Genomic DNA, 26,918 nt, shown 5'->3' with positions numbered 1-26,918 from the left:
GCTTGACCAGCACTGCTGTTCAACTACTATCTAGCATCCATGACTAGCGAAACAGTAACGGCAAGCAGTTTAAGCGGACAATGGGTATTCCTCTGGGCAGAAATAATGGCGCTACACGCATCCTTGGACAAAAGCCCGTGCTCTGTCGTTGACGTTAAACTGAGGAGACGAAGGACAACCTTATAAAATACTCACGTGAACGACTCGGAGCCGTATCCGACGAGCGCGCTGAGCACCCTAGCGGGGAAGTCCCTCGCCGGGTTGACGGCGGCCATGCAGTTGGCCCCGTAGGCCCAGCACAGCGCCACCACCATGATGCCGATCAGGTAGGCGTGCATGCCCTTGGTGGTGTTCGCGTTGCGCTCGTCCAGGATCACCATGATGGTGAACATGAGCAGGCCCGAGCAGATGACCTGCGTCGCCGAGAAAGAGGGAATTCAGGTCAGCAACAGAGAAAGGCGTGGATTGAGCCACCGTGCCCAGGTCTGAAACTGTACGAAGAAAGGCGTAGAAAGAAGCGCAAAGGGTAACTATGAAGGGTTAGGGTATACAGAGAGAAGCAAAGCTCTTAATGCCGGGAATGCAGTCAAGGCTAACAAAACTCTCGGTTTAGATCAACTTTTGTGATTTGCATGTCAACGGGCAACTCGACTGCACCTGTACGGTGCAGTCGCCACGCCTTCGTGCCGCTGTTGTGATACGGTTATGTACTTACGCACTTACAGCAGTGGCCATCGTTATGAAAGTGGACAAACGTGAGCTATGCCTCGTTGTTTCATTCATCTGCTTCCACTCCCCATGTGTTTTGTTTTTTAGTTTAACGGACTGCATGTCGTATAAGCCTAAGGCAACCTAATTTACTCTGACTGAAAATTTAGAACAAAGAATACGCAATATTCTTCGATAATGACAAAATTAAAGCCAAAAAATACGAAACAACAGAACAGAAGAGACAACAATAGCCCTCGTGTTTTCGTGTTCTGTTCTCCCGTTTTTCTGCCCTAATTTTCCGCTGCTGGAGACCCAAATACGGCCTTTGGGCGCAGCTGAGACAGCTGTGTAGCACCGCTTCTTGCCTCGCTGCTTCCTGTTCCGTGCTGAACAGCCCGTTCGCCCTTACTTTGGCTTCCTTACGCCCCATGACTCCTTGATTGATTTCTCTTCTCAATGGCCCGCGCCGTTTTCTTTCCGCATTTGTGGCAACCCCTTCTCGTTATGCATGCCTCGCGCTTCGCCTCGATGCCCACTGCCGTCGAGAAGTTGGCTTTGTTTTGCAGTTCGCTGGCCTGGTGGGTGAGCTCGCTGCAAGTATCTCACGTGCTGAACTCGTAGCTTGGTTCCGAATTTAACGCGAGGTGCATTCTAAAGCACGCAGTGAACTAGAAAAAAAAAAAAAACTCACGCTTATATTCGTGAAAATACGGTAATCTTGATTTCTACAGAGGCTAGTATCGTGGCTCTTCCGACACAAGTGTGTAAGCGCGCTTGCTGCCAGAGCCGCAACGCTTGATGCGCTAGGCTGCTTGAGCGTAGGGAAAGCAAGCATGTCAAAGCATCAGCAGAACTTATCTTAGTTCGACATCAGGTTCCACCTTTTTAGAGAAATCGGGCAATTAAATAATCACAATATCATGGTTCTATCGTTCCTAGTGATGTTCGCAAACCCAATGTTATCAAAAAAGAAAATGTGGTTTCTAGCACACAATTCTACGAAAAATGCTAAAATCCGTGAAAAACTATGGGTCCTTGCCGCGTAAGACAGGTCTGGAGACCGTAAAAGAAGGAAAAATAAGCTAGTGCTTGTACGTAGGGTTAGTAACACACGGAACAAGAAAAAAAAAAGCAACGCCTGCCGTATATTATGCGAGCTGGATCAAAACCGGCGCCAAAGCAGGACAGTTCCCACGGGAGGCGTGCTTGTTTCCCAACTAAGCATTTACTTTGCACATGGACATCCGCGCCTACAAGTGCTCCCTTCTTTAGCAGGAAACATCCTTACGATGATCATATAGTATATCCGAAAACCGCAAGCGTGCATAAAAAGAATTCAATGGAAGTATTTGCGGTGGCAAGCGTTGTGGTTAGTGAAAGCGAAGAAGCCAACAAAGAACGTTTTGCTTGTTCCTGAAGAACAGAGATCGTTAATGAAGGTTACGGCTGTTCAACACAGCCAAAGTACTAGTCCGCTGCGACTTGCAAAGGTATGCAAAAAGTCAAATTACTACGACTGTGGATGCCCCTGACATCAGAAAGCTGTAGGTATGTATTTGGAGTATCCCGAAGAGAACTGAAATCAAATGCAATGCAGAGAACGAAACTACGCAGCGTACGCACTCATAGACATGTGCACAAACGGATATCAACTTAGCCCCGTACTCTCAAGAGCGTCCTGGAAGGCAAGACAAAAAACTAAGCCATGGTTCAGCGCGTACGGTTCGGCCATGGCCTTCCACGCGACGTCGACGGGACAAACATGTTGAAGTTCCCAAACCAAGTTTCGGCTATGCTCTCAATGCGCGGATTCCTTCTCATTGGCAAGGACACCACGCGGGACGAAGGGCGAAGGGAACGGTAGTTGAATGCAATGGGGTGCTGCGGGGTCAATGGGGCCCAAATGCAACGCTCCAGCAAGGCTGGCGCGAACAGCGGCAGCCGGCTGAATGCCTCCGTATTTCGCCTTCGTGCCATAGCGGAGCGAGTGATCTTCAGCATCTGGTCCCCTTCTACAGCGTTATTCCAGATACTGCGAAAAGATGCGCGCTGAAGACGGAAGCGAATAGCGCGCGCAAAAGACTGCGGAGCGATGACCCAAGGCTACGCCACTCAACGCTGTTTTCCGCCCTGCCCCGTCGCAGCAACGCGACCGCTTCAAATAGAAGCGGCGCGTGTCTGGACAGCCGCCAGGGAATCTACTTGTGGGCTGCCCATTGAGCCGATCGCCAGTACGACGGAAGCTTGCGACCTCCAGCCCGTCAGACGTTATGCAAAGTATCACTTTATGCGGTCACCAGTAACCCTCCGTTTGTGTGCACAGTGGGAATAAACGATGGTGAATACAAGGGGGGGTACTGCGCACAAAAAGACAAGGACAAGAAGATAACACAACAAGCGCAGACTCGCGACTAACTTGATTTGAAAACACGACACTCCTTTTATAGTTTCAAACTGTCACATCACACACATGTGGAAACCAAAAACCTGTCTTCATTCTGATACAGTTTGATAGAAGGGTCACTTACGCAATCTTTATCCTTCTGTTTGATGCAAAACGCCTCAGCATAAACGACCTTTAGCATGTGGCAACGAGTCCGTTAGGCGGAGGCAATGACACCTGATAATTTCTCGTCTTATTAATGCGAAATCATTATATGGCTATGTCGCGTCAGCAAAAAGTGTCCACAAAACGTGTCCGGTAATTTTGTCCCCATGATTAGGTCGCTCTCCGAAGATAAATGTGTGGAGGTGTGATTGTGATAGATAGTGTGTGATAAAATGTTGCCGTGGGAAAATTTGGTTGATGAGGTATAATTAATGAATCAATTAAACGGGAAAAAATACACTCAGATGTCAAAACATGGACATCGATATAGTGCATGGACGTCAGAACCGCCACGGACGTCGATATAGTGTGTGGACGTTTTGCTTTCGCATTGCTCCAGTGCGGGTCGCCGCAGTGATCTAAAAGCTTTTTGCTTGCTGATTCAAACTGTTAATGGCAGTTGCTGCGATGTTGTGTTTTCCTTCTGATGTAGTGGCCGGCCTCACTTTGCACCCGTAGTCGTGCCACCTCTTGCACAGTTACCGGTTCAAAGCGCCTGTGATCGGAGTGCAGTCACGCGCGTTTGTTCGCCACATTGTTCTGCCATTTCATTTGTCAAAGCTCGTGAGCGGAAGGCTGAAATTCCTCCTGAACATCATTAATAATGAAACCAACGGGTGGCACTGTTTACTATACCGTTTCGCGGCTACACGCTTACTACGGTTGCGGGCACTTTGGCGTGTGAGCTTTTGCAACAGTCTGCACCTCTTCCGTAGTACTTACGGGTCGAGGGTGCTACAACGCCTGAGTGATGTGCGCCACGGGTTTGACTGCTCTCGTAGGTATAGTCTCATTTCCACGAGTATAAAACGCAAGAAGCCTCGTATATACTAAGAATATCGAACATGCAGATGAGCCGGCAGGTAATATTGTAAACGAATGAATCCTGCAAGACAACATCCTGGCTACCTCGTGTTGTCAAGAATTCCATCTTTCTGCTTTCTTTCTACCGTGGCTGCCACACTGTTCTTCGTGGATGTCGAAACCCACCAGCTTGAATTCAAACGCAACGGCAGTGAGCAGCAGTGCTGCCTATTAGTGTTGTTGGTATGGATCCATTAAGGATTGCCCGCCAGTGGCCAGTACCAGACTCGTCCACATAATGGAAGCGCCATTATACCACGAGAACAAATCAATAAGGAACACCGAGCAAGGTATGCGCGCATCATTCGTCGCGTCTATACGCTCAGTATTGAGCTTCTATGGCCGATGTCGTGCTCTCGTCGTTTAAAACTATTTGGTGACATTGAGACAAAGGTGGTGGGTGTGTGATTTCTACCAAAAGCCGGGCTTTGGCTCACCGTGTCGAAGACGCAGACAGAGAGGTGGACGTTGTCGTTGGGGTACGTGGTGAGCAGGATGCCAGTGCCGTTCTTGCCGAAGATTTGCCGCTCGCCACCATCGACGCTGTCCAGCAGGTCTGCGGGAGCGGGACAGAACGTCAGAGCCGCCATGCGCACGACAGTATATTTGCGTGCGTGTGTGCTTGCGTGTACATTTTATGACTGCTCTGAATGCAGTAAAGAGAGAAAAAAAAAAACCCCGAACAGCGGTGCGATGGCTTTAATTAGAGGTTTCACTAAAGGCAAAAGAGCTGAAAAAGTAAAGTTAACTTCATTTCCTTTTTTTTTCTTTTTGACTTCTCTCTCCCGCTTGGTCAAATGTTTTAGGGCAATCCCCCAATGAGTGGGTGTGTGAGGATCCTGCTAATACCTAACTGTTTTCTTTAATTCCACAAGTCTTACACTGCTAAGGTAACCCTTATCAACAACTGCTTTCTTTATTGCCACAAGTCTAACACTGGCACGGTACGCAGCACTTCGGCTATTTTATCGATTATATCCCGTATGCGTGTGCAAGATAAAGTAATGGCTTTCCCTGTGTTGCTTGTGCCCTCGGTGCCACCCTAACTATATTTCTTTACATCATATTTATATCACACATAGAAGTGAGCGTTGCAGCAGCGCCTATTGCGCGCTGACCACCCATCTTCAGGCTGCATTATCAGAATTCCCGAACTGCCCGAATGCCTCTCCCCTTTCTCTGCGCTCGGAGCGAGACATGCGCTCGCAATGAACGGCCTCTGCAGGCATGCTACGTGACCAGAATCGACAAGGTCGCGGAGCTCCGCCTTCCGCGTGCCTCTAAATACAGCTGATCCCCTTTCTCTCAAGTCCAAGCGCTCTCCCGCACCCGCAGTAGCTGCTCCCCGGAGAGATGATTACCTGCCTTTTCTACGCGAGCAGACTCCGCAGCGGCGGCAAAGGCCTATCAGTTCTGCGTGTCATCGCATCCCACTTCAACGGCACATGGTCGTCGTTTCATATCCCTCGGGCGTGCCTCGGCCAGTTATTCGCGAGCGCTCGTTTAAGCTTGACAGCTACTCGTTCATGGAAGCGGATCCGCGATGTGTGCATAAATATGAATTCTTTTATTTTTTTTCATGTTCGCGCAAGTAATGGAGCAAACGCGTCCGCAGAAAAGAGAGAGAACCTACCCCTCAGTGCTCCGCAAGTATGCTTCCGAGCTGCTCCTCGGAAGCATACTTGCAAAACAGCCCACTTTTTAGCCCGAGGCCTGCGCTGAAAACGACCGCTCGCAAGGTCGCCAGGACCTCATTCTCATATAGTGCATTACGAAATATACGAGAATATATGAATAGAATGTCGAGCTCGGTAGGCAAATTATTTTTACGCTTGCTTGACTTCCTTGGGCGGCCACATACGCGCCTTTTTTATTTGCTTATGGACGTTTCCTAGTGTGCGATCTGCGTGATCGGTGATGAGGACAAATGATGGTGAGTGAGTGAGTGAGTGAGTGAGTGAGTGAGTGAGTGAGTGAGTGAGTGAGTGAGTGAGTGAGTGAGTGAGTGAGTGAGTGAGTGAGTGAGCGAGCGAGCGAGCGAGCGAGCGAGCGAGCGAGCGAGTGAGTGAGTGAGTGAGTGAGTGAGTGAGCGAGCGAGCGAGCGAGCGAGCGAGCGAGTGAGTGAGTGAGTGAGTGAGTGAGTGAGTGAGTGAGCGAGCGAGTGAGTGAGTGAGTGAGTGAGTGAGTGAGTGAGTGAGTGAGTGAGTGAGTGAGTGAGTGAGTGAGTGAGTGAGTGAGTGAGTGAGTGAGTGAGTTGGGTGACTGAGTGAGTGAAGATTATGATGAGTATGCCCTAGAATTCTACAGCCATGAAATTTATAAATGCGAGGCTGCCGGATTCGTGAGTTAACTGCGAGGCATTTGCCATACTGTACTACGATTACCACAAACGTAAGATTACGCGCGTTTGTTGTGGTTCAGTAAATAAAAAAGAATGACACCTTACGCAAACACAAGGTGCTCTCCTTTCCTTACCGATGTAGTTGAAGTAGAGAATGGCCGAGGCGAGGAAGGCGCCCAGGTGCTGCCCGAGCAGGTAGTGCGGCACCTTGCGCCACGGAAGCTTGCCGACGCTGGCGAACGATGTCGTCACGATCGGGTTTACGTGACCCCCTGCAGAGGAGAAGGCAGGGGCCTCGTCAGCTGGCATGCCGACCAGAGCTGTGACAGTGTGTACTACACACGAAAGGACTCAATTGAGAGGGTTGCAGTCGAAGACTCACTTCTAAAAAGTCATCATTCAGGCATTTAGGACTTAAATAACTATATACACACACTTAGAAACTATACGTTGCTAAGGTGCTGTTTAGATAAAATATATTTACTACGTCTCTATATTCAAACCTATATATTGTATTAAACTACACCTATTCCACTGATTGTTGGCATATTAGAATTAGTTTCCTCGTGGCTATTATTGTCAATTTTAGAGACTGCCTAACCAAATCGCACTACGACAAAGATGAAATTATTCATGTGGGCTGCTTTTTTTTTTTATTCAACCGTAGATCTCCGGTAAACTTCCAGTTCCATCTAATCCTATCCTTCTCTTGTGACTTCGCGCAATGTATATTCAGGACGGAAGCATAAAACAGTATCGGTTAAAGGGAAACTCGCCTGTACGGACAAACTAGAATCAGGAGTGGAGCCTAGTAACATTGCTTGAAAGTGATGACGTCATCAAAACCACGCAAGAGAAGCGGAAGAGAAGGAGAGGGGTATAAGGTGGAAAAAAGGCTAAAAGCAGATTTTTCATGCGTTCGTTCCCACGTAAACAGGGTCACAATTCTGTTGTTTTTTTTCTGAAACTTTCAGATCGCTGCAACCATTGATTAATTCAAACAAAAAATATTTGACCCATCTAAATGGTTCAAATACGCGGGTGGATTATTGTTGCAGACTCCTCGGCGACAGGAGAACACGAAGAAAAAGAAAGCCTCAGAGAAGAGGCGCTTCTAATTTCGTTCTCAAAGATGAAAACGTAGTCCGAACTGCTATTCTCGCAAGAACCTGATTCTACGTACTAACCGCCCCCTTAACCATACTCCTTCACATAGTCGCCTAGACACATCTCAACAGCAGACAGCTCAATTAGTGAAGGCTGTCACATTCAACGAGGGTAAGAAACGGTCATGAAACATACTTAATTGCCGACCACAGTTAGCTTCCGTTTTCAATCGTTCCGCACAACCACGCCCCTTAAATCAGACGCCAAGGACCAGCGGCCATACAAAGCATGGCGTAAGCTTGCTCATTGTTATAATGGACATGGAATAATGACCACACGAGTCGGAGTTTCCTGGGTGTTGCGATTCGCCGGCGTCCTTGGTGCAAAAGCCTATTGGGTAACTGCTGACGTGAATAGTGTCGCTGTCTCCAGACAGAATACTGGAATTCCCACATCCAGAGGACACTTTCAGCGAAGACAGGTCAGCCGCTTGAGAAATCATGTCGCTGACCAGAGCTAGTGCTGCGCAAAAGGAAATGAGCAGAAGACGCGGAAGAATTACGTATGCAGAGTAGTTGTCTCCTTTCTTCCTTGTCGCCACTCAGCATAGTCAAGCAACAGTGCAGTGTGTAGAGATGCTGCGTGTAGTGAGTCAGAACACGTATATTGTCCGCCGCGTGGTTCTTGTTCACTGCGATCTGTAATGAACGCCTGTTGAATGGTTTGGCTAGTTGGTAAACATGCATTGTAGGAAAAACTACTGTTCTAAGAGACGCGGGATAAAGAGAAGGAACTGCACGAGCCCTGTCAATTCCCTTTCCTTTGTCCCGTGTCGGTTAGCGCAGTAGCGTTTCTGACTCGCAGCTAAGGCTCTTAATTGGGCTAGCTGGTTTACGGAAGCCGACATGGTTACTAATGCTGTAAATACACGGATACAGAAAGATGCGACAGGACACACTCTAGACTTGCAACTGATATTTTATTACGGGACAGGAATATTAAAAGGGTTAACTCGCAGCGCCTGCGCGTTTCAATTTCCTGGTGGGGTGTACGAGCAGCGCGCGCAGTGGATTCGTAAGGGGATGCGAGTTTACACAGCCATGGCAGAGATGAAGCTGGTGTCGCGATCGCGTGCACCAATGAGAGGTGATCGAGTTTGTGATTAGTACGCGCACGGCTGCCGCTGAGTTCCACGATTTACGCTGCATAGCGTTAGAGAAGAGAGAGAGGGCAAACTTTTATTCGTCGACATGGGTGTGGTGGAAGCCCGTGGGGCGCTGCTTGGTTAGGTGGCCTGGAGTCACTGGAAAAATTTTCCCAGTGACTCTAAGGTGGCCTTGAGCCCATGGCGTTCGGCGACATCTAGGGCCCTGCCCACGACCCTGAGTTGGACGTCCAGATCGGAGCTAAGCAATGCGGCCTCCCCACTGTTCGGCGTTCGATGGTTGCAGGCCCTCCGTCGAATGTCTCGAGGACATACATACAGGATGTGGGAAAGGGTGGCCTTGGGGCGACCGCACAGTTTGTAGGAAGTAGTGTATTCTCTCTTTATACAAGGTGTTTCAGGGAAGCCCACCACTAATTTTTAAAAGTAGGGTTTTTGAGGTAAAGACAAGCTTTTTGCGTCATAGTAGTACTAGGCGGACGTCAGAAAACAAGAGAATCATTTCAACTAGTTGAGTGGTTAACTAAGTTCTAAACTTAACTTTTTCACTATTACCGATAGGCACCTGATTGCGATTAAAGATCTTTAGCCAACCATTAGTAATAGCCATTCCAATTTCTAAAGTTTCAAAAACGCGATTGCCTTTGCCACCGTGGCTAAACTGATTCGGCCATTTTTAGCGCCATTCGAAAGCCGTGCGCCTGCGGAGAACGCAGATCGATGTCCAACAAATAGCGTCAGCTCATCCGCTGTGCTGACAATCTCTGCCACGCCCGCAATGGAGCAGCGAAGTGGCGAGGGCCGGGGAGCACCACAGCTGGCAAGGGGTCTGATGCAAGGGGGCTGAGCTGGATCTCAGCAGTGCGGTTAGAAAGAAATGCTTTAATGAAGTTGAAGGTTCTCTCGGTTCCCCCATCATGGATATTGCATTTAGAATGGCTTCATGTTCGACATTATCAAGCGGCTTTTTAAGGCCTAGGGTAACAATAGCTCTACTTCGACGGTGGTGGATGAAGCTCAGAACTTTGTTGGAGATTCTGAGCATAATGTCTTGGGTGAAGAGGTGAGGACGGAAGCCTGATATGGTTGTTGGGAATAATGCATTTGTTTGACAAAGCAAAACGTGAACACTGAGTAATTTTTACCTACGATAAAGATCATGCTAGCCTGCAATGGCACTTAATGGACAAGTTGCTTACAATTGACGCGCGCGCTGCAGAAAACCTTAAAAGGAACGAAATAAAAGACAGAAGCCGCACTTCTCAAGGTACAGCCTGAGTCACGCTTGTCTACAGCGCTCGACCGGCACACTCGCATAAAGTGACACCTCGTCGTAGCTGCTAGGCTATAGAGAAAATGGTTCCTTGTCAGTTGAGCCGCGCAGTCTTGCAAGCAACGTGGGCACTACCACTTTGACCGGGAATCATGGGTTCCTGTCTAATATCCATTCTTTATTGCCTGGTGGGTACTGGCTGAGTGCTCTACACGAGGGTGACGCAGACTGTACAATTGTTGCTAATACAGGCCTGTGAGAAATAATACATGCACAGAAAATGTAACTCCACATGTGCTATACCGATGCTTCACTACTCTCTTGAAGAAGGCCCTTCGAGGGCAATATTAAGAATTTAATTGTGCAGTTTAAAGTCTCGAAGCGACACATGGGCTATGAGGGACGCTGTAGTGGAGGGCTTCGGATTAATTTTGAACACTTGGGGTCACTCAACGTGCGCAATCTGTATATCCGCCAAAAGGCACAGCGTGGTCCTGGATTAAACGGTCTCCCGTTGTCAGTTATCGCCTCATTCGAAAAAGGTGCAATCGACTATCGCCCTTTTTTAAGTCGTCTCAAATCTGGAATCCTCTCCTTTCCACATCCACTCCCCTTGATTTCATTTCTCGCACGCAGATGCTAGAAAAGCTACAGACCATACCACTCGACTACGCTTTTTCATCACGCGCTACTGGTCTTCTTTTCGGGAAGAGAAGGCTATGAAAGTTAGTTTTGAGGAAATGAAAGTAACTCTGTCATTTTTCAGTGGACATTTGAACCGCGCCGTGAGGAAAGGGTTGACGGTGGTAGTGAAAGAAGATAGAGAGAAAGAGGTGCTGTAGCGGAGGGCTCACAAATAATTTCCACCCCCTTGGGATCTTTCACGTGCCCTGACATTGCACACCACACAGGCGCCTTTTCGTTTCGCCTCCATCGAAATGCGGTCGCCGTGGCTGGATTCGAACCCGGGTACTGGAGCTAAAGGCGCGATAACTGTCTCCTTCTGAGTGCACGACGAAAGGAGATGACAATGTAAAGGGCAAGAGCGAAAGAAGCTAGCATGAGAGCTGCTCAGAGGACTCCGCTGCGGGGATACCTATATATACGAGGAAGTAAATAAATGGAAAGAAAAGAAGAGACCGTCCTCCTCGTCCATACACTGCGATGAGACGGTGACGCACGAATTCCTTTCCTCCTCGCTTCTTGCAGCTACATGATGGGTAGCCGAGGAAGCGCGTCACACATCTCGGCACTAAAGAGATCAAACGCCGTTCCCGGCTTACCCTTCCACACAGCTCATGTTGCCTTTACCGCAAGAGCCCGTACGACCTGCAGTAGTAAAACGTAAGCATTTGCTGAGCACAGCCCGTGGAAAGCAAAAGTCGCGCTCTTCGAGGCGCACTTATTAGTTTTACGCTTAATTCATCACTTTCTTGTTTTCTACTGCGGCGGCTTCACAACAAACCGGGCCGTTTTCGTGGGCCAAAATAAATGGTTCCCGCGGCACTCGCACTTCGCCAACCCTTTCTCAACCCCTACGGCAAGCCTCCCAGAATTAGACTACTTCGCCCCGGTGTCTAGTGCCGAGTGCCAGGCGCGCGGCTCCTCTCCCTCAGAATCCTCCTTCTACTTCTTTGTATGCCACCGCGCATCCCGGCGCCCTCCCCCGCCACTTTGGATTCGGCGTGACGTCGCCTCGTTGTGGGGTCACCACAAGCAGCACCGTGTGCCTGAAATAACAGCCGCGGGTGGCACCGCTCGGCTTGGCCCTGGGGTCGACCACTGCGAGGAGGCGAGCCTTGACTACAGTCGCTTCCGAAATACTCGCTCATGCACCTTAGCTCACTCCAGTGGAGCTGCGTGAAGGGACTCCCGGTGTTCCGCATTTCCGTTAGTTTCCGCGGGGTATTACAATGGGTGGAGTTTCCTCCAAACTGTGTATACATCTCGCCCATCCGGAACAGTGATCAGCACTACTAAGCGAGAGTGCTCGTCAGAATCATCGATAGCCTGATCCACATTCCTGATGGCGGCTTTGCTTGTAAGAAAATCCGTTCAGATGTGGTCCCCTGCTAAAAGCTGTCAGATATGCGTTGAGAAGGATGCTCAAGAGGACTGTTGAGGTTCCAAAGGTCATCATTTTTAATTCACCCTGACGGCGTTCCCTTTAATGCCTCATGGGCAAGGAATGCGGCTTATGAAGTCTCGCCTGTAGGCTCCCACGAACCTTCATATTTTTGTAACAACCTTTGCGTTTAGACCAGTATGTAAGTAAACGTGGGAAACCACACGCACGCAAACGCGTTTGTTCGCAAAGACTAAAGGCAAGGGCATTTTCTACTCAAGTCTCCGTTCACGTGTGAGTGCGTGCATGTTTCTGTGACTGAATGTTCTGCCTTTTTACTTCTGTTATTCTGTTTTCCTTGAGCAGCAAGCTCCCATCCGTTTTTGCCGGGATTGAAGCTGCCACTTGACAAGGCTGCGATTGCTAAAAGGAACGAAAATACCAGGCGTCGCGCCGCCCCATAAACTCCCTTTATTGGCAGCGCGTACGTACCACACGCCTACGGCATCGTCGATGTTACGACACGCAGATGCCCGGTGGCACTTCGCGTGTGTACCATTGTTGACACGGAAGAAATCTATTCATTCGCCTCTCGGTCTAAACTTCGGGCACGAAACAGGTATAGATGCCTCGCCTACGCGCGTCGCGAGCTACAAACAAACCGCCGGCAATACTCGTGTCACATCTGAGAAAGCTTCCGTAGTCTGACGCATCCAATTAGCGTCTGAGAGAGCCACTCTTGCGCACATCTATTTTTCTTGTCTTTCTATTTTGCGTGACGTAGTCTCTCTCTAAGTGTCCTCTTCCTACACCTCTGACACACTGAAGCCTTACCATAGTTATTATTACTTCGTGAGGCAAACACTGCATAACCGGAAATTTACTGCGCCTAAAAAGGAATCAAAGGACTGCTCCTGTATTCAATCATCCAAAAGTCCTTTCTTTCCAAAGATCGTCCGCAAAGTAAACAGCCGCGCTCAACATGCCTTCAATGTCACCACTTTGTAAACCATGTTTGTCTTGCTATCCCGTACTTCGCTATTGCTTCTTCTCTTTCATTTGCCATGTCATGTTCCTAGAGTATACAGAGTTGGAATGTATACTGGACTGTATCACGTCTCTACTATATATTTTGTGCAGGGCAAGCTCTTTCTTGACGCAGCCGTGACATGAGGTTAGCAGTAGTGCATTTATTCATACAATGCAAACATGTTTCCATGGCAGCATTATACAGAAGTACTTCAAGAATACAGCTAGAAGTCGAGAAGGTCCTCGCCTCGACAGTAACCCCGCAACAACAACAACAACAATAAAAAGCGCAAGCGACTAGCGCCGCAAGCAAGGAGCGACACTATTGGCAGCAGCAGCAGCCCGCGGCGGCGCCGATGACGCCGACCACGGTGGCGCGCCCTTCACTCGAGTGAGGTGTGCCAAGAGGAAATAAATTTCCAGGGGAGACTGGGCGGACGGGCGCCCGATGCTGCTGCCCTGAGGCGCCTGCTGCTCGCTGCCGTTGTTCCCGTCCGGAGGGAGCCGAAGCTTCGCACTTCTGCCGCACTGTTTTGAGCGATGCTCTGCTTAGATGGTGATGGGCCTCGTCTCGGCACTGCAGCCAACAGGCTGGCGGTCGGCTTCCGTGCCAGGCAAAACAAACGCCACGCGGGGCCTGTCAGATTCACGCGTCAGAGCTGGAACACTGGGAGCCTTATAGCGGAGCCTCTTGAGCAGGACGAGAAAGCATCGCAGGCGCACAACGGCCTACGCTGTAAACACGAATTTGCATACTATGGGAGCGAAAAGTAAGCTGTCCTTGAGCGCACCCGCTTTTAGGGGAAGGGTATATGCTGCTCGAGTACATGCGTGGATTTCGAGCCATAAACATGAGGAATGCTTACTCTTGGCAACGAAGGCATATTCTCACCGCAAAGCATAGTAACTTGATGCAGTTAGCGAGGGGAGGAGGCTTTTAAACGGGGCGCCGGAGATGTTGATGTTAGCAAATAGAGGAGATTGAAACCCAGATTACTATCTCCGCAGTTGCTAGAGCATCACATTGTTTGAAGAGGGATTTGTTTCCGTAGCCAAATGTAAGTACTCCGTACCTTTAGTGATGGAAATCTACCCTACAGAGCTTGCACAAAATACCCTCCCCCCACTCCAACCCCCCCCCCCCCCCCCCTCCAAAAAAAAAGGAGTGCGCCAGAGGACAGCTTACTTCCTTTTTACACCCGTATAGGCTAATTCGTGTTTAGAGTACGCGGCGCAGTGGCCGGAAAGGGAATAACGGGAATTTTGATCCATAGGATGAAAACAATAGAGGTGAAGGAATCGCAGAAGCATGGGCCTATGTTATGTAAGTCAGCCACGCTGCAGCTGCAGAGCGGTAGGAAGGAAGGAGGAGAGTGGATTATTAAGGAATTAATAAGTATGGAGCACTCCAAGAAGCAGCATGTAATTCTACTTCGGAGGGTAAGTCAGGAAGAGCTTGTTTGTATGATTCACTGCTGCAAAACCAGACGGACTACGGGGAGGTAGTAAGCATGCACCTCTGCATATAAACTTTTTTTTTTTATTCCGCACACGTTGAGAAGACAGGGCGAATCATAGCAGCCAGTACAGCTTGGTCACAGCTGTGTCCATTGGAGAACACAGGAACCACCGGCATCACACCATACATGCGGGCCGCTGTAAGCTGCACGACTAAAGATTGCACGCGGTCAGGGCGCACTTTGCGAATCGTTCTGGCGAAATAATACTTCTTACTACGCAACGAATAAACACACGATAGCTGTTACTCAAAATTTATGACTCTTAGTTGCCTAAGGAAGTCGTATTCCTGCAGATAGCAGGTTCAGAAAGACACCGTGACACAGTTGGCATCTTGACGCAGTTTCAGATAAGCAAACCAGATAGCAGATAGCTAACTTCTCACACAGCACCTTGTACAGCCCAGTCAGAGCGAGTTCCGCGTACTTGAGAGGCCCAGAGCAAAGATACTCATGTCCCAGCGCCGTAACTCACACCTTGAGTTTACACAAAGTTGCGAGCCTTGCCTATCACTGACGTTCAAGTGCATCACAGGGTCATTGCGTAGCGTTTCTGGCAAAAGCTTAAGAATGAGACGCGAAAGAAATAGTCTGTAATTTTACGCTTGATGAGTACTCGACGTGACTGATATTTCGTTAACAAATTAAGATGTGGCACTGAATTACCCTTAATTCCGGTCTGATGTGACCGCTGTGGACCGTACATATGTTCGCTCTTAACCGTAGGTGTCACAGACGTAAAGAGCATCACCACGATAGATGTCTTTGGCTCAACAAATATATTCCACACAGAACAATGGGGAAAATTCGCGTAGTTGTAAGCGTTCGTTCTTCACACTTCGGAAGGGTGTACTTTTCACACCGCCATAACGCCTGTAACGGTTGCGTCAATATGGTGGCAGTACTGATGGGGGCCATAGGTAGCATGAGACAATGAACCGCCCTGTTGTTTCCAGATAGCTCCACCGCATAGTGGGTATATGCATATTGGTTGTCCTTCCACAGGTAAGAAGTGCCGGTGGGAGTAGTCGTATCCACGCAGTCAGGGCACTGACCTGAGACGCCGGCGCCGGTCTGGATGCCGAGCATGACGCCGATTCCCCAGCAGAATGTCACCGCGAACACATCCTTCGAGTCCGTGAACAGGTAGTGGGCGAATGACGCGCCGCCGAACATCTGCGACGGAGAAGGAAAAAAAAAGTATTGAAAAAAAAAAACAGAAAAACTGAGCCATTATCCGCAGCATCTGCTATTACGGTATTGCGTTATCCATGTTCCAGGACACTTCCAGAAACGTGCTTTGCATTGTAACGCGACCGAGGCAGCAGTGCACGTGGACCTGACAATAGGAGGCGCCGTCGTCAGGTGAAAAGTTTGTTTGTTGTGCAAACAGAACTTGTTCATGATCATTGGTGCTTCATGATCAGTAAATAAACAAAGTACGTCCACGGTGTATCCACAGACCGGCACTCATGTCTGAGGTCCTTAAATATTTCAAAGGCGCTTTGACTGCGTTCTGCGTTGAAAAAGTCAAAGCTGCTTTTCTGGAATCCTGACCTTTGTTAGGGGACGAAAGTCCAAGTGGTACAGTCCTGACTCCTGAGGAACCCGTTCGTTGTAAAAGGGAGGTCAGTAGCAAAGCAAATGCGCAGTTGTGTCTTACGACACGACTACGACAATCGGCACTCCGCGCGTTCGTAAATGGCAATCCCAACCTTTACCCCCCCTCTCTCGTGTGTGGGGTAGCCAACCGTGTGTAGCATGGTTAGCCTCTGTACTCTTTTTCTTCCCTCTCTCATTAGGTGGAGGCGAGAGATGTGACCGCACAGTCATTGTTCTCACCTACCTGTTAGCGCCGGCATACGGGCAAGTGTCAGGGAATTAAAGCAGAGAATACAGAGCGAAGATTAAAGCAGAAAAAACGCAACGAAAAACACGCAGAAGGTAAGAGGAGCGCTACCAGCGACAGTGAGACTTATTCAACAACGTACGCCAACAGGTTTATTTAGGAGCACAGCCCACAACGATCATCGCAGCAGGTGTGATTTGTTCTCTTGCAGTATGTGCTGCTAAATAAACTTCACGCTTGTTAGTAGCGATAGTAGCGCCTGTCCCGTCTGCACCCTTTGCTCCACGTCCTCTCCGAGCGAAGCCACACTGCATCGTGTTGCTGTAAAGTGTTGCTGAGCGGCTTAATCAAATACAGTCGCGGTAAATAAAACGCACATTCTGTAAATACAGAACAGAAGCGAACCATGCTCAAATTTCAAGGGGGTGCATTTTGTATACGGATGCAACGCCGCCCATCAGCAGAGGCCAGGCTGGAAAAGCTTTCTCCTTTCAGCCGGCTAAGTACTGTTTTAAATGTTCGCTTTCGCCGCTTCATGTTATCGCGCAGAAATCTCGCTCTCCCGCGTTATCGTTTACAAAATACTAGACAACTAGACGGCTCACGCAGAAAAACAAAAAGCACTAGATTTACGCAGGAAACTTATTTACAGCTCTCTCTCTCTATGCAGCTAGAACGACCGCGCATCTCATTTCATGAATAACCGCACTCTCGCGCACTCACACACATAGTTCTTGCTTGGCGTTCTCAGAACTTTTTCACTCTTATTCCTTCCCAACCGTCGGAACGTGGTCTCCCGCACATGTACCGGCCTTTCTTGTGGTTTCGGGTGTCACTGGCGTCGGGCCGGCGCCGCCGAAGGTTGAGTCCAGTCTTCTATGAGCGCTTCGGTTGGTCTAAAATTAAGTTACGAACCGGTAGAAACTAAAAGTGCAAAAAAGCCACCCCCCTACACCTTTAATCACTTCAAGCTCGCACAATTCCCGAGTAACCGCAAAATTAACACAAGGCTGAAACACAAAAGTCGTTAGATGATTTAGTTAAGCTCACCTTTTTTTTTCTTTGCATGAGGAAGATGACATTTTGCGAATTTGAAGGAATTAACGACCCTTTTTTCCTCTTTTTCTGCGCTCCCCGAAGTATTACTGAACGCCTTGCGTTCTCTGAAACGCTCGCCGAAACCTTGGAGCAGCTGCGCTTCCAGGTTTCGCCCTCTTAAGAACGAAACACTCAATTCGCGCCCCATGAAATGATTGACAGAGGAGCGTCGTTGGTCGATGGAACGTAATCAGAATTCTCCCCACCACGTGAACGAATGCGTGTCTCTTGCTTGGAAGTTTTGACAAGCTGTAATTTAAAGCATCGTTTCGCTTATCAATAACGTCCATCGCATAGTACGCCTGGAAAAAGTATGAATAAAGGACCAACCATGCGTACACCGCATTTCTCAAGCAACGAACCACGCACAGGAACCGAAAGCTGTTGTGTATAACGCGAGGTCATCGACCCGTAAATACTACAGCCTTCGAGCTGCTAAAGTTCGACGTGCCTTCTGCGGGTTTCGCAACACGGGGCGTTACCTACGTTCTGACGCGCAGTGGTGGTTCAGCGGCAAGGGCGTTCGGTTGTTGACCCTCAGTTCATAGTTTCCATTCCCAGCCACGTCGGCTGTCTTCTATTGGCAGCGAAATGCAACAACTTTACTCCTAAGGTAAGATGACAACGCGCGCTAAAGACTCCAGGTCGTCGAGAGACGTAGCGTACCCTGTACGCTACAGCGTGCCTCTGAACTGCGGATAACCTTTGGGACGTAGTGATGCATTACTTTTGAATTTTCTTAATGTCATCTTGGCTATCCTCTTCAGTGCTATGCGCAGCTAGAGCATGAGGGAGGAAAAATGAAAGGAGTATGGAGAATGGCCAAGTCTACCTGGCATAACGATTCAGCATAACAGTGTACAACCCTGCGTATTTACACGTGTGCAGTTCCTCTAGGATATTTTTGAAGAAACGAAATTTTGGCTTTAGTACTCGACTACCGTGTTCGCTCCCTCGATACATTGGTGTGCTTTGGCTGACTTCGTTTCTATAATGTGATAAAAGGCGGCGAGCGGTGGATATCAGATGTCGGGCGCTCTTCCGTCTACCACTGCATCTCTCACTGAGAGTTGGCAGTACAATACGCCGGAAACGGGAGCTATGCGGCAGGTATACAGTGGCAGGTCCAATCGGGCAATGGAAACGCTTGATCGATTTCCATCTGCCGCCACCGCCTCAACAAAGACTGGCTCTTCTTGGCGCGTTTCTCTGCATGTCTTAGGGGTATAGGAATACTGTGCCGGATTTGCATCTAGTGACGTTTATTAAAGACAGACAGAAGAAGCCAGCATATGAAACGGTGTAAAGCAGAAAGTTGGGCTAGTTGGTAACGATCCATCAAAAAAACGGCGCACAGAAAAACACGGAAAACACAAGGAGAACGACAGGACAAAAGCGCACTAGCACCTGATGCGTGATGAGAGCAACGACCACGCATCAGTTACTAGTGCGCTTTTGTCCTGTCGTTCTCCTTGTGTTTTATGTGTTTTTCTGTATGCCGTTTTTTTTTATGAAACGGTGTAATCGTTGCAACTCCTCATTGTTTGTGTTCAGAAATCCGAACGCGGGCTCTTTGAACTGTTACCAACATGCGAAAAAAAAGAGATGTAACTCGCCCAGCGCCACTCTCTTTAGGCTCGTCGGCACGCATTTACAACACCCGCGGCTTCCACTTCAGCGGAACGCGGGCGAGCTCTTCGTAGAAAGACCGGTACGTTACTTCAAAAACAAATCTACAGTAGGCGCCATGCTCGACGCTGGACTCCGAAACTCGCGCGTTAGCTGAACTGGAGACAGCTGTGGCTTGATGCTTCGGCAGTTAGGTGCACGCCGTCGTCTAAAAATGGGAGGCCCCCTGCTGTCGCTTGTAAGCAGCAAAACCACCTATGCTTCATAACAATGAGAAGGTATACAATCTGACAATTCGAACACGAGGGGCTCGGCTAGGGCTCCCCTTTTAAAAAAAGTGATGCTGACGAGACCGAAGCGTCATCCGAATAAACCGGAAGTTCGAATTAAACGAGTTCGAATTAACGAGAATCCACGTATACATTCCGGGACATTCTGTCAGCTCTGGCCGCGCCGTACGAACACGAGATCGAGCGAGGAAGGCGTGCGTGGTGCCAGGACAGGAAGACTACCAACGGCGAACCAATAGCGCTTACTTAGTACACCGCTGGTTGCGCTCCCGTCGAGCAATGCGCCGACACCGCCGTCCGCCTGTTGACATGCACAGCTGCGTACGCTACTGCTGCGTCTACTGCTGCAGCTGTTGCGATCACGGACAGGTCACGACACAACCACGTGCGTGTGGAGGTGGGCGAAGCGGCGTGCTTCCTCAGCTGTCGAATAGCGTTGGACTTCCTGCAGCTGTGAAGCCTGACACTGAGCACGCAGGCTCGAGCAATGGAATTCAAGCTGCGTGCTGCACACTCACACTGCAGCCCATCCACGGGCCCTTCGGCACTGAGGCATTCTTCCCGCTGCGTGCGTATAGCGCAGTTTATTGTGCGCGCATGAGCAAGAAACGATCTCTAGTGCGTGTTGGAGGGGGGTGGGGATGATGTCGACGTGCATGGTGCGAGTGACCACTAATATTGTGACCGCCGCATCGCCACATGTTGACCGGCAACAGTCCGGAAGGAATGACCCTTCACTGCCGCGCACTCGTACACAATAAAGTGGTACATTGCCTGTAACGTTTAATTGCGAAGGGCTAAAGCCTCGGCTCGAACTACCCCCTTCCCTGCTGCCCTGTTTCCAAGGAAAAACAAATCCCATGGCTGCCCCATTGAGTAAAGCGTGGTCGAATATCAGACTTCACTTGCACCCCCTCAATTGTTTCAGCTAGAGACACAAATTCTCAGAATAATACGGTTATAATTTCATAATACGGTTATAATTGCAGGAAGGAGACAAATTGTTCAGTGCTGCGCTATATGGCCACTCGCGACACTGAGCATTTTTCTGCATGCGATTTCCGCCACGGTGGCTCAGTGCCTTTGGCGTTCGGTTGCTGACCCCAAGGTCGCGGGATCGAATCTCATCCTCGGCGGCCACATTGACATGTAGGCGAGGTACAAAAACTCCAGTGTGTTGTACGATGTCGGCTCACGTTAAGAACCCCAGGCCAGCACCCTACTACGGCGTCCCTCTAGCCCACGTGCTGTTTCGGGACGTTAAACCCCACTATCACCATCAAGCTTCGGTGACCGGCAGGGCAAACAGAGGTTACGCCCGCTAGAATGACGCCCCTTCGTATGGGAAACAAGGCCTCGAATTCGGCGTAATCGGCAGAAGAATGTGACAGCCACTTGAACCTTTTCAAGTCAGCCCTCTTTGATGCAGCTTCACGCGGCGCGAGGTTCTCTGAATATTCCGCCGCGTGACAGACGTCGATGTCAGATACGTGAAAGCACGCAGTCGCGACTGTTCCGCCCATTTTCGTCACTCCTCTCGACCCTTATCGCAACCTGCGTGCGTGGAATGTCGACGCCTGGGGCCTGCCATTGAATTAAGGTCAGCGTGCTGCTTCAACACGTGCGCTCAGCTCTCGAGTGCTGCTAAGAGCTACTTTCGCAAAACCTGCCCACTTGCAGGCAGACGTGGCTGGGAGAGGAAAGAGCGAAAGGAATACACGGATGATGGACAAGGTCAAGCCATGATGGCCGGCTAGCAGAGCTGGAAGCAGAAATAAAAAAAAGGCTTCACTACTTCAGATTTCCTAAAAAAGGTAGCGTACACGACGTCGATTGCTTTGCAATACATGAACGCGAGGTCTTTACGGAGTGCAGCGCAATGAATACTAGGGCCAACACTACGCATCGGCTTACTGAATATGGCGCTCGGCTTCTGAGCCAAGGACGTGGCGGCTGCATTTTGATGCAAGCGAAATGGAAAAGCGCACGTGTGTTGTGAGTGCACGCTAAAGAACCCCAGCTGGTCGCTATAATTCGGGAGAACCCACTACACTGTGTCTCATGTCCCATGCGCTGCTTTTGCACATTAAACCGCACTCTTCCAACACTACCCACTACCCATACAACATCCTTCCCATATCAAATTATTGATCGATTCGCCCTCGCCCTAGCAGTGCTAGCCATCCCGGTTAGCTCAGTTTATAGAGTGACTACCCCGGTGAAGCGGTGGTCCCGGGTTTGAATCACGAACCAGTACGAATTTTTGTTTAACTACAGAGTTTCTGTGAAAGTTGTGTACCTTTCCTTTGTAGCCGTATGGCTGCGGTTGTGTGAATGCCAGTGACTAATTACTCTTATTACAAGACACAGCGCCTTGGTTATGGATTGTCTGTCTTGGGCAGCGTCTTTATGCTGCGAACAGCTAGATGTCCCAAGGCCGACCCACTACGAACACTGACGGATTATCGCTCGCTGAGTGCATACCAGTTTCCGCAGAGATACATCAAAAAGATCAGTGTGCCTCGGACACAGACTATGAGACCAGTGGCTATATTAACTCCCTCTTTCCCCGTGGTTTGGCGATAAAATAAACCGTAGTATGAGGCAGGTTGTAGTTTCAGAGCAATGCGTTTTGTTCGCTGAATATTAAGGGTTATGGGTGCATCCATATAGGTATGTCCTGCACGGCTTCTGCAAGACATCATTAGTTGTCTCGACACCAACGACTTCTCGCGGAAGCCGCAGTGCTGGCGTAGTGGTTTGAGCATGTACCTCGTATCCGTAGGCGGGGTTCGATACCGACTGCCGTCGGGTACCCACCGAATTCGAACGGTTACAACCTTTCTTCTGTCCTAATGCTCTGCGTGTCTGGTGGGAGATGCGTTTAAAGTGGGTCTTTGGCCCCACCCTATGCACACCAAAGACTTCAACCGCGGCTCTGCTGCCCAATCTGCTCTTGTGCCATTAAAATCAAATCACTATCATCTCTATAATCATCATCATCGTTTTTTTGCGGAACGCGCAACTTCTACAGAAATGTGGGTCAACACGTACTCGCGAGATGACGTTCAATGAACAACGGCAAATGGCCTCGCTATCAGTAGACAGCTATCAGCTTAGCAGAAAGCAAAAACGAAACAGGAGCACGTAGGGAGTAAGTGTTACGCCTACGTCGTGAACCTGAAGTGATAACGACATCAATTGTTCTCGGCCGACGTCTTGCTCTTCAACGATAAAGGCGGCTTTAGGGGGCGGGTCATCAGTCAACCCTAAGCGCGTTTTTATCTCCTCAGCGCGCGTGTTTATTCCGCTATACACCCGCACTGAACTCGGGCCAACTTCCACATTGCGCCCTATGACGCCAGCGCGTGCTTTCATACGTATTCACGTAGCTGCTCGCGTTTGCACAGAAAGCAATACTGATACTTCGAAGAAGGAAACACTAGTCGGGCGTTTAACCTTGCGGGTAACGCGAATTGCAGCGACGCCTGGGTAACGAGAGTTGCAGTGACGCCTGGTGTGGTGGGAAATGCCGATACCAGTCACAGTGTTCAGTAGCTTTTTGTAGCGTCAGTGGCGTTTCTGTGGCGCAGCTAGGAAAGCGGGTGAGGGGGAGCGCGGACAACGACGACGACAGCTATTTTGCTGAAGGTATCACATACAGCTATCGTTATAAAAGCTTCAGCTATAAAACAAACTCCCAGGGATTAGGCTCTCTCTCCATATTTATATAGAATAGGAGGAAGAGGACGGGGTCTGCAGGGTTGTTTTTTTTTTTTTCAATAATTGTTGTCACGTGTGATTCACAAGCTATGTGTATTATTGCACGTGCAACAAACGCCAACGAGGACAACCGAGAACAAGTGAAGTTTTATGATTTATGGGGAGTAGTAGTAGTAGTAAAAACATTTATTTTTTTTTTTTCAAAAGGAAGAGTTAGGGAGTAGGGGGATGGGGATAGATAGATGTGGAGCTACAGTGGTCGGTCTTCCCTAGTCCAGGATACCGTTGGCCTCCGCCGCTGCCGTCACCAGCATAAGCTGAGTGCTCGGGTCGGAGTCAGCCAGGAGGGCCTCCCACTGCTCTAGACTAGGGCTATTTACCTTTGGTAGTAAAGGGCTTTTTTCGCAGCCCCAGGTGGCGTGGTACGTTGTGGCGTAGCCCCCACACCACACGCACTCTTTCGCGTATGGGGAGTTTAACGTCCCAAAGTGACTCAGGCTACGAGGGACGCCGTAGTGAAGGGCTCCGGAAATTTCAACCACCTGGGGTTCTTTAACGTGCACTGACATCGCACAGCACACGGGCCTCTAGAATTTCGCCTCCATCGAAATTCGACCGTCGCGGCCGGGATCGAACCCGTGTCTTTTGGGTCAGCAGCCGGGCGCCATAACCAGGTAAAGCAGTATACCTGCAGGGCTCTGTATCTCATGTGACAATAAATGCTTTAGACGAAATGAAGCGTGCGAATGATAATTAACGCAAAATAAACAAAAAAGACTGCGTGCCAAATAATCGATATTATATCTAAATGCACCTAAATAAAAGCGCGCCTTTATTTGCTCCAGCGGTCGCGCCATTCGCACTTCAAGGTCCAAGAAAGCAAAACCAGCTCCAACCGCAACGGTGCGCAGCCGGCTGTGGGATAAAGCACGCGTTCACGGTGTGGCTAAGTGTGGGAAACTGGAACATGCTTTGAAGGTTTTTCACAACACGAGCGGCAAACCCAATTATTATAGCGGAGTTCTTCGTGCTACCGCAGACTTCCCGTTGTAGTAGTTGTCGTGAGTGTTCGACGAGCGCAGAGAAGAACGACCCTTCAGACGGGTGGCTGAGAACAGAAAAGCATTTATTTTAGAAAGGGACAGGCGAGCTGGGGCTCGCCCTCCGACGGGCGCCGGGAGAGGAGGGCGCGTCCGCTCTTTCACATTACTTGGCGCTCGGCTGTTACACTAGCCGGCGGCACACCACATCCCCCTCCGTTAGCCGATACCACGGCGATGCCCCCGAAACGGTCCGGCACAAAGACACTACGCCCGGAGCGAGTCACGGCAACTGGTGCCCTTGCAGCTGCAGCTTGAGTGCTGGGTGATGTCTCGGGCGGTGAGTTACTGCCGCGCTGCGGTCGAGCTCCCTCGTTGTCCTCTGTCGGCGACGCTCTTGGTGTTAATAGCCAGTCTTCATCGTCGTAGTCCAGGAAAGCGGGAGAAGGAGGCGGCGTCGTTCGACTCTGCGATGGCTTCCAGGAAACCAGCATCCGCCGATTGCGGCGCACGGTCCCGCGGCTTGTCTTTACCCAGTATGACCGTGGGGTCCCGGCTTGCTCTACTATTTCCCCCTCGCAGTCGAAGTCTCTCACCCAAACTTGGGTCTTGGGCGGGAGTACCGGCAGCTCTCTGGCAGCGTGTCGCGAGTTGAAATTTCGCCTCTGTTGCTCCTTGGTTTCGCGATCCTTTGCGGCTGCCTGCTTGCTCTCGCTACCCCGCTGTGCGAAGAGAGCGGGAAATGTCGGAACACGTGTGCGCAGCCGTCGTCCCATGAGCAGTCTCGAAGGGCTGAAGCCTGTTGGTCCCGGCGTGTCTCTGTAGGCCAGCAACGCAAGATAAGGATCTTCAGCCTTCTTCAGCAGGCGTTTTACTGTTTGCACCGCTCGCTCTGCTTCCCCGTTGGCCTGCGGATGTAAGGGGCTGCTCGTGATGTGGGTGAAACCGTACGTCTTCGCGAATTTCTTAAACTCCGAGCACGAAAACTGAGGGCCGTTGTCGGAAACCACAGTCAAAGGAATTCCATGACGAGCAAAAAAGCTCTTGAGGTGGTTTATAACTGCGTCTGCTGTTGTGGAAGCTAGAAGCGCTATCTCCGGGTACCGAGAGTGGTAGTCCACACAGATGAGGTACGGCTTGCCACGAAGTTGGAAGAGATCTATGCCCACCATGTTCCAAGGCTGCTCGGGAATTGATGTTGGCAGGAGCGGCTCAGCATTTTGCTGGCGCGTTTTAGCGCAGATTTGACAGTTAGAGACGACTTGGCGGAGTTCACTGGATAACCCCGGCCACCACGCAGACTGCCTGGCTCTGGCTCTGCAACGCTCGATTCCTTGATGCCCCTCGTGTAGGCGAGCGAGAATTTCTCCTCTCATGTGTTGAGGGATAACCAAGCGTGTTCCATATAGCAAGTAGCCATCGTTTTGGGATAGACTTGCTTGGTGTTGCCAGAATGGTGACAAAGCAGCGGGAACTTTGCGTTTTTCCGGCCATCCATGCACGCAGTACCACCGAAGACGCTGGCAGATTTCGTCTTCGTTTTGTGCTTTCTTGATCGGATCGAAGGCGGAACTTTGTAGTCCGATGACAGCTCCCTTTACGTAGGCACTGACTTCGTCGCAGGTGAGCATTCCTGCTACCAGGTCGCTGGTTACGGGTGCCCTGGACAAAGTGTCGGCCGTTGCAAGGCTTTTCCCTGGCACATACTGCATCGTATAGGTGAAGCGCATCAGGCGCATGCGGAAGCGTTGAATACGTGGCGGCAGCAAATCCAGAGAGGCCTTTCCCAGAAGGGTGATCAAAGGCTGATGGTCAGTCTGGAATGTTGCCGTGAGTCCACGGATGTATCCTTCAAAGCGTTCGGCTGCCCATGTCAGTGCCAAGGCTTCCTTTTCAACCTGAGCATAGCGCGTTTCTGCCGTTGTGAGGGATCTCGAGGCGTATGCAACTGGGCGTTCACATCCATCTGGCTGCGTTTGTAGCAGGACTGCACCCAAACCATGGGCTGATGCATCCGCTGACAGTGTTGTAGGGTAGTCTGGATGATACTTGGCTAAGCACTTCTCTGAACAAAGGAGGTCTTTGATGCTCGTGAACGCCACTTCCTGAGCAGGCCCCCAGGTCCACTCTGATGTCTTTTTGAGGAGGTCACGAAGCGGTGCAGTTTTCTCGGCCAGACATGGCAGAAACCTTGCCAAATGATTCACCATTCCCAAGATCCTCCGAACTCCGGCGACGTCTTTTGGCGGAGGAAGTGACTTGACTGCCTCGACTTTTTTAGGGTCGGGGCGGATACCTCGGCGGTTTATGACGCATCCCAGGAAGGTCACCTCATTAACACTGAAAACACATTTCGTGCGGTTGAGGGTGAATCCCGATGAAGCGAGTTGCTTTAGCGTCGCGTCCAGGTTCTTGTCATGCTCCGCTTGGTCGCGGCCAAAAACTAGAATGTCGTCCATGAGATTGACTACTCCAGTCAGTCCACTGAGAGTTTCGGACATGCGTTTTTGAAAGTATTCCGGCGCTGACGTGATACCGAAGGGAAGTCTGGTGAAACAGAACCGCCCTATCGGCGTGATAAACGTAGTCAGCTCTTGGGATGCCGGAGA

General features: G+C 50.0%; 1 protein-coding gene across 3 annotated transcripts in view; it reads right to left on the bottom strand.

Moving 5' to 3' along the window:
• Positions 1 to 26,918, bottom strand: part of LOC149341361 (aquaporin-9-like) — a 74,407-nt gene that overhangs the window by 7,195 nt on the left and 40,294 nt on the right. For all 3 annotated transcript variants that reach the window (XM_089543434.1, XM_089543436.1, XM_089543435.1), the window contains exons 2-5: positions 15,736 to 15,856; positions 6,659 to 6,796; positions 4,621 to 4,739; positions 196 to 413 (exon numbers count right to left, since the gene is read on the bottom strand). In XM_089543434.1, the coding sequence (XP_089399560.1) occupies positions 196 to 413; positions 4,621 to 4,739; positions 6,659 to 6,796; positions 15,736 to 15,856 (596 nt within the window). The remainder of the gene's footprint in view (positions 1 to 195; positions 414 to 4,620; positions 4,740 to 6,658; positions 6,797 to 15,735; positions 15,857 to 26,918) is intronic.

Source organism: Amblyomma mixtum, chromosome 5 (genome assembly GCF_055824585.1).
Source record: "Amblyomma mixtum isolate Tamu chromosome 5, ASM5582458v1, whole genome shotgun sequence".
NCBI classification, from domain to species: Eukaryota; Metazoa; Arthropoda; class Arachnida; order Ixodida; family Ixodidae; genus Amblyomma; species Amblyomma mixtum.
This window is presented reverse-complemented; position numbering and strand designations above follow the sequence as displayed.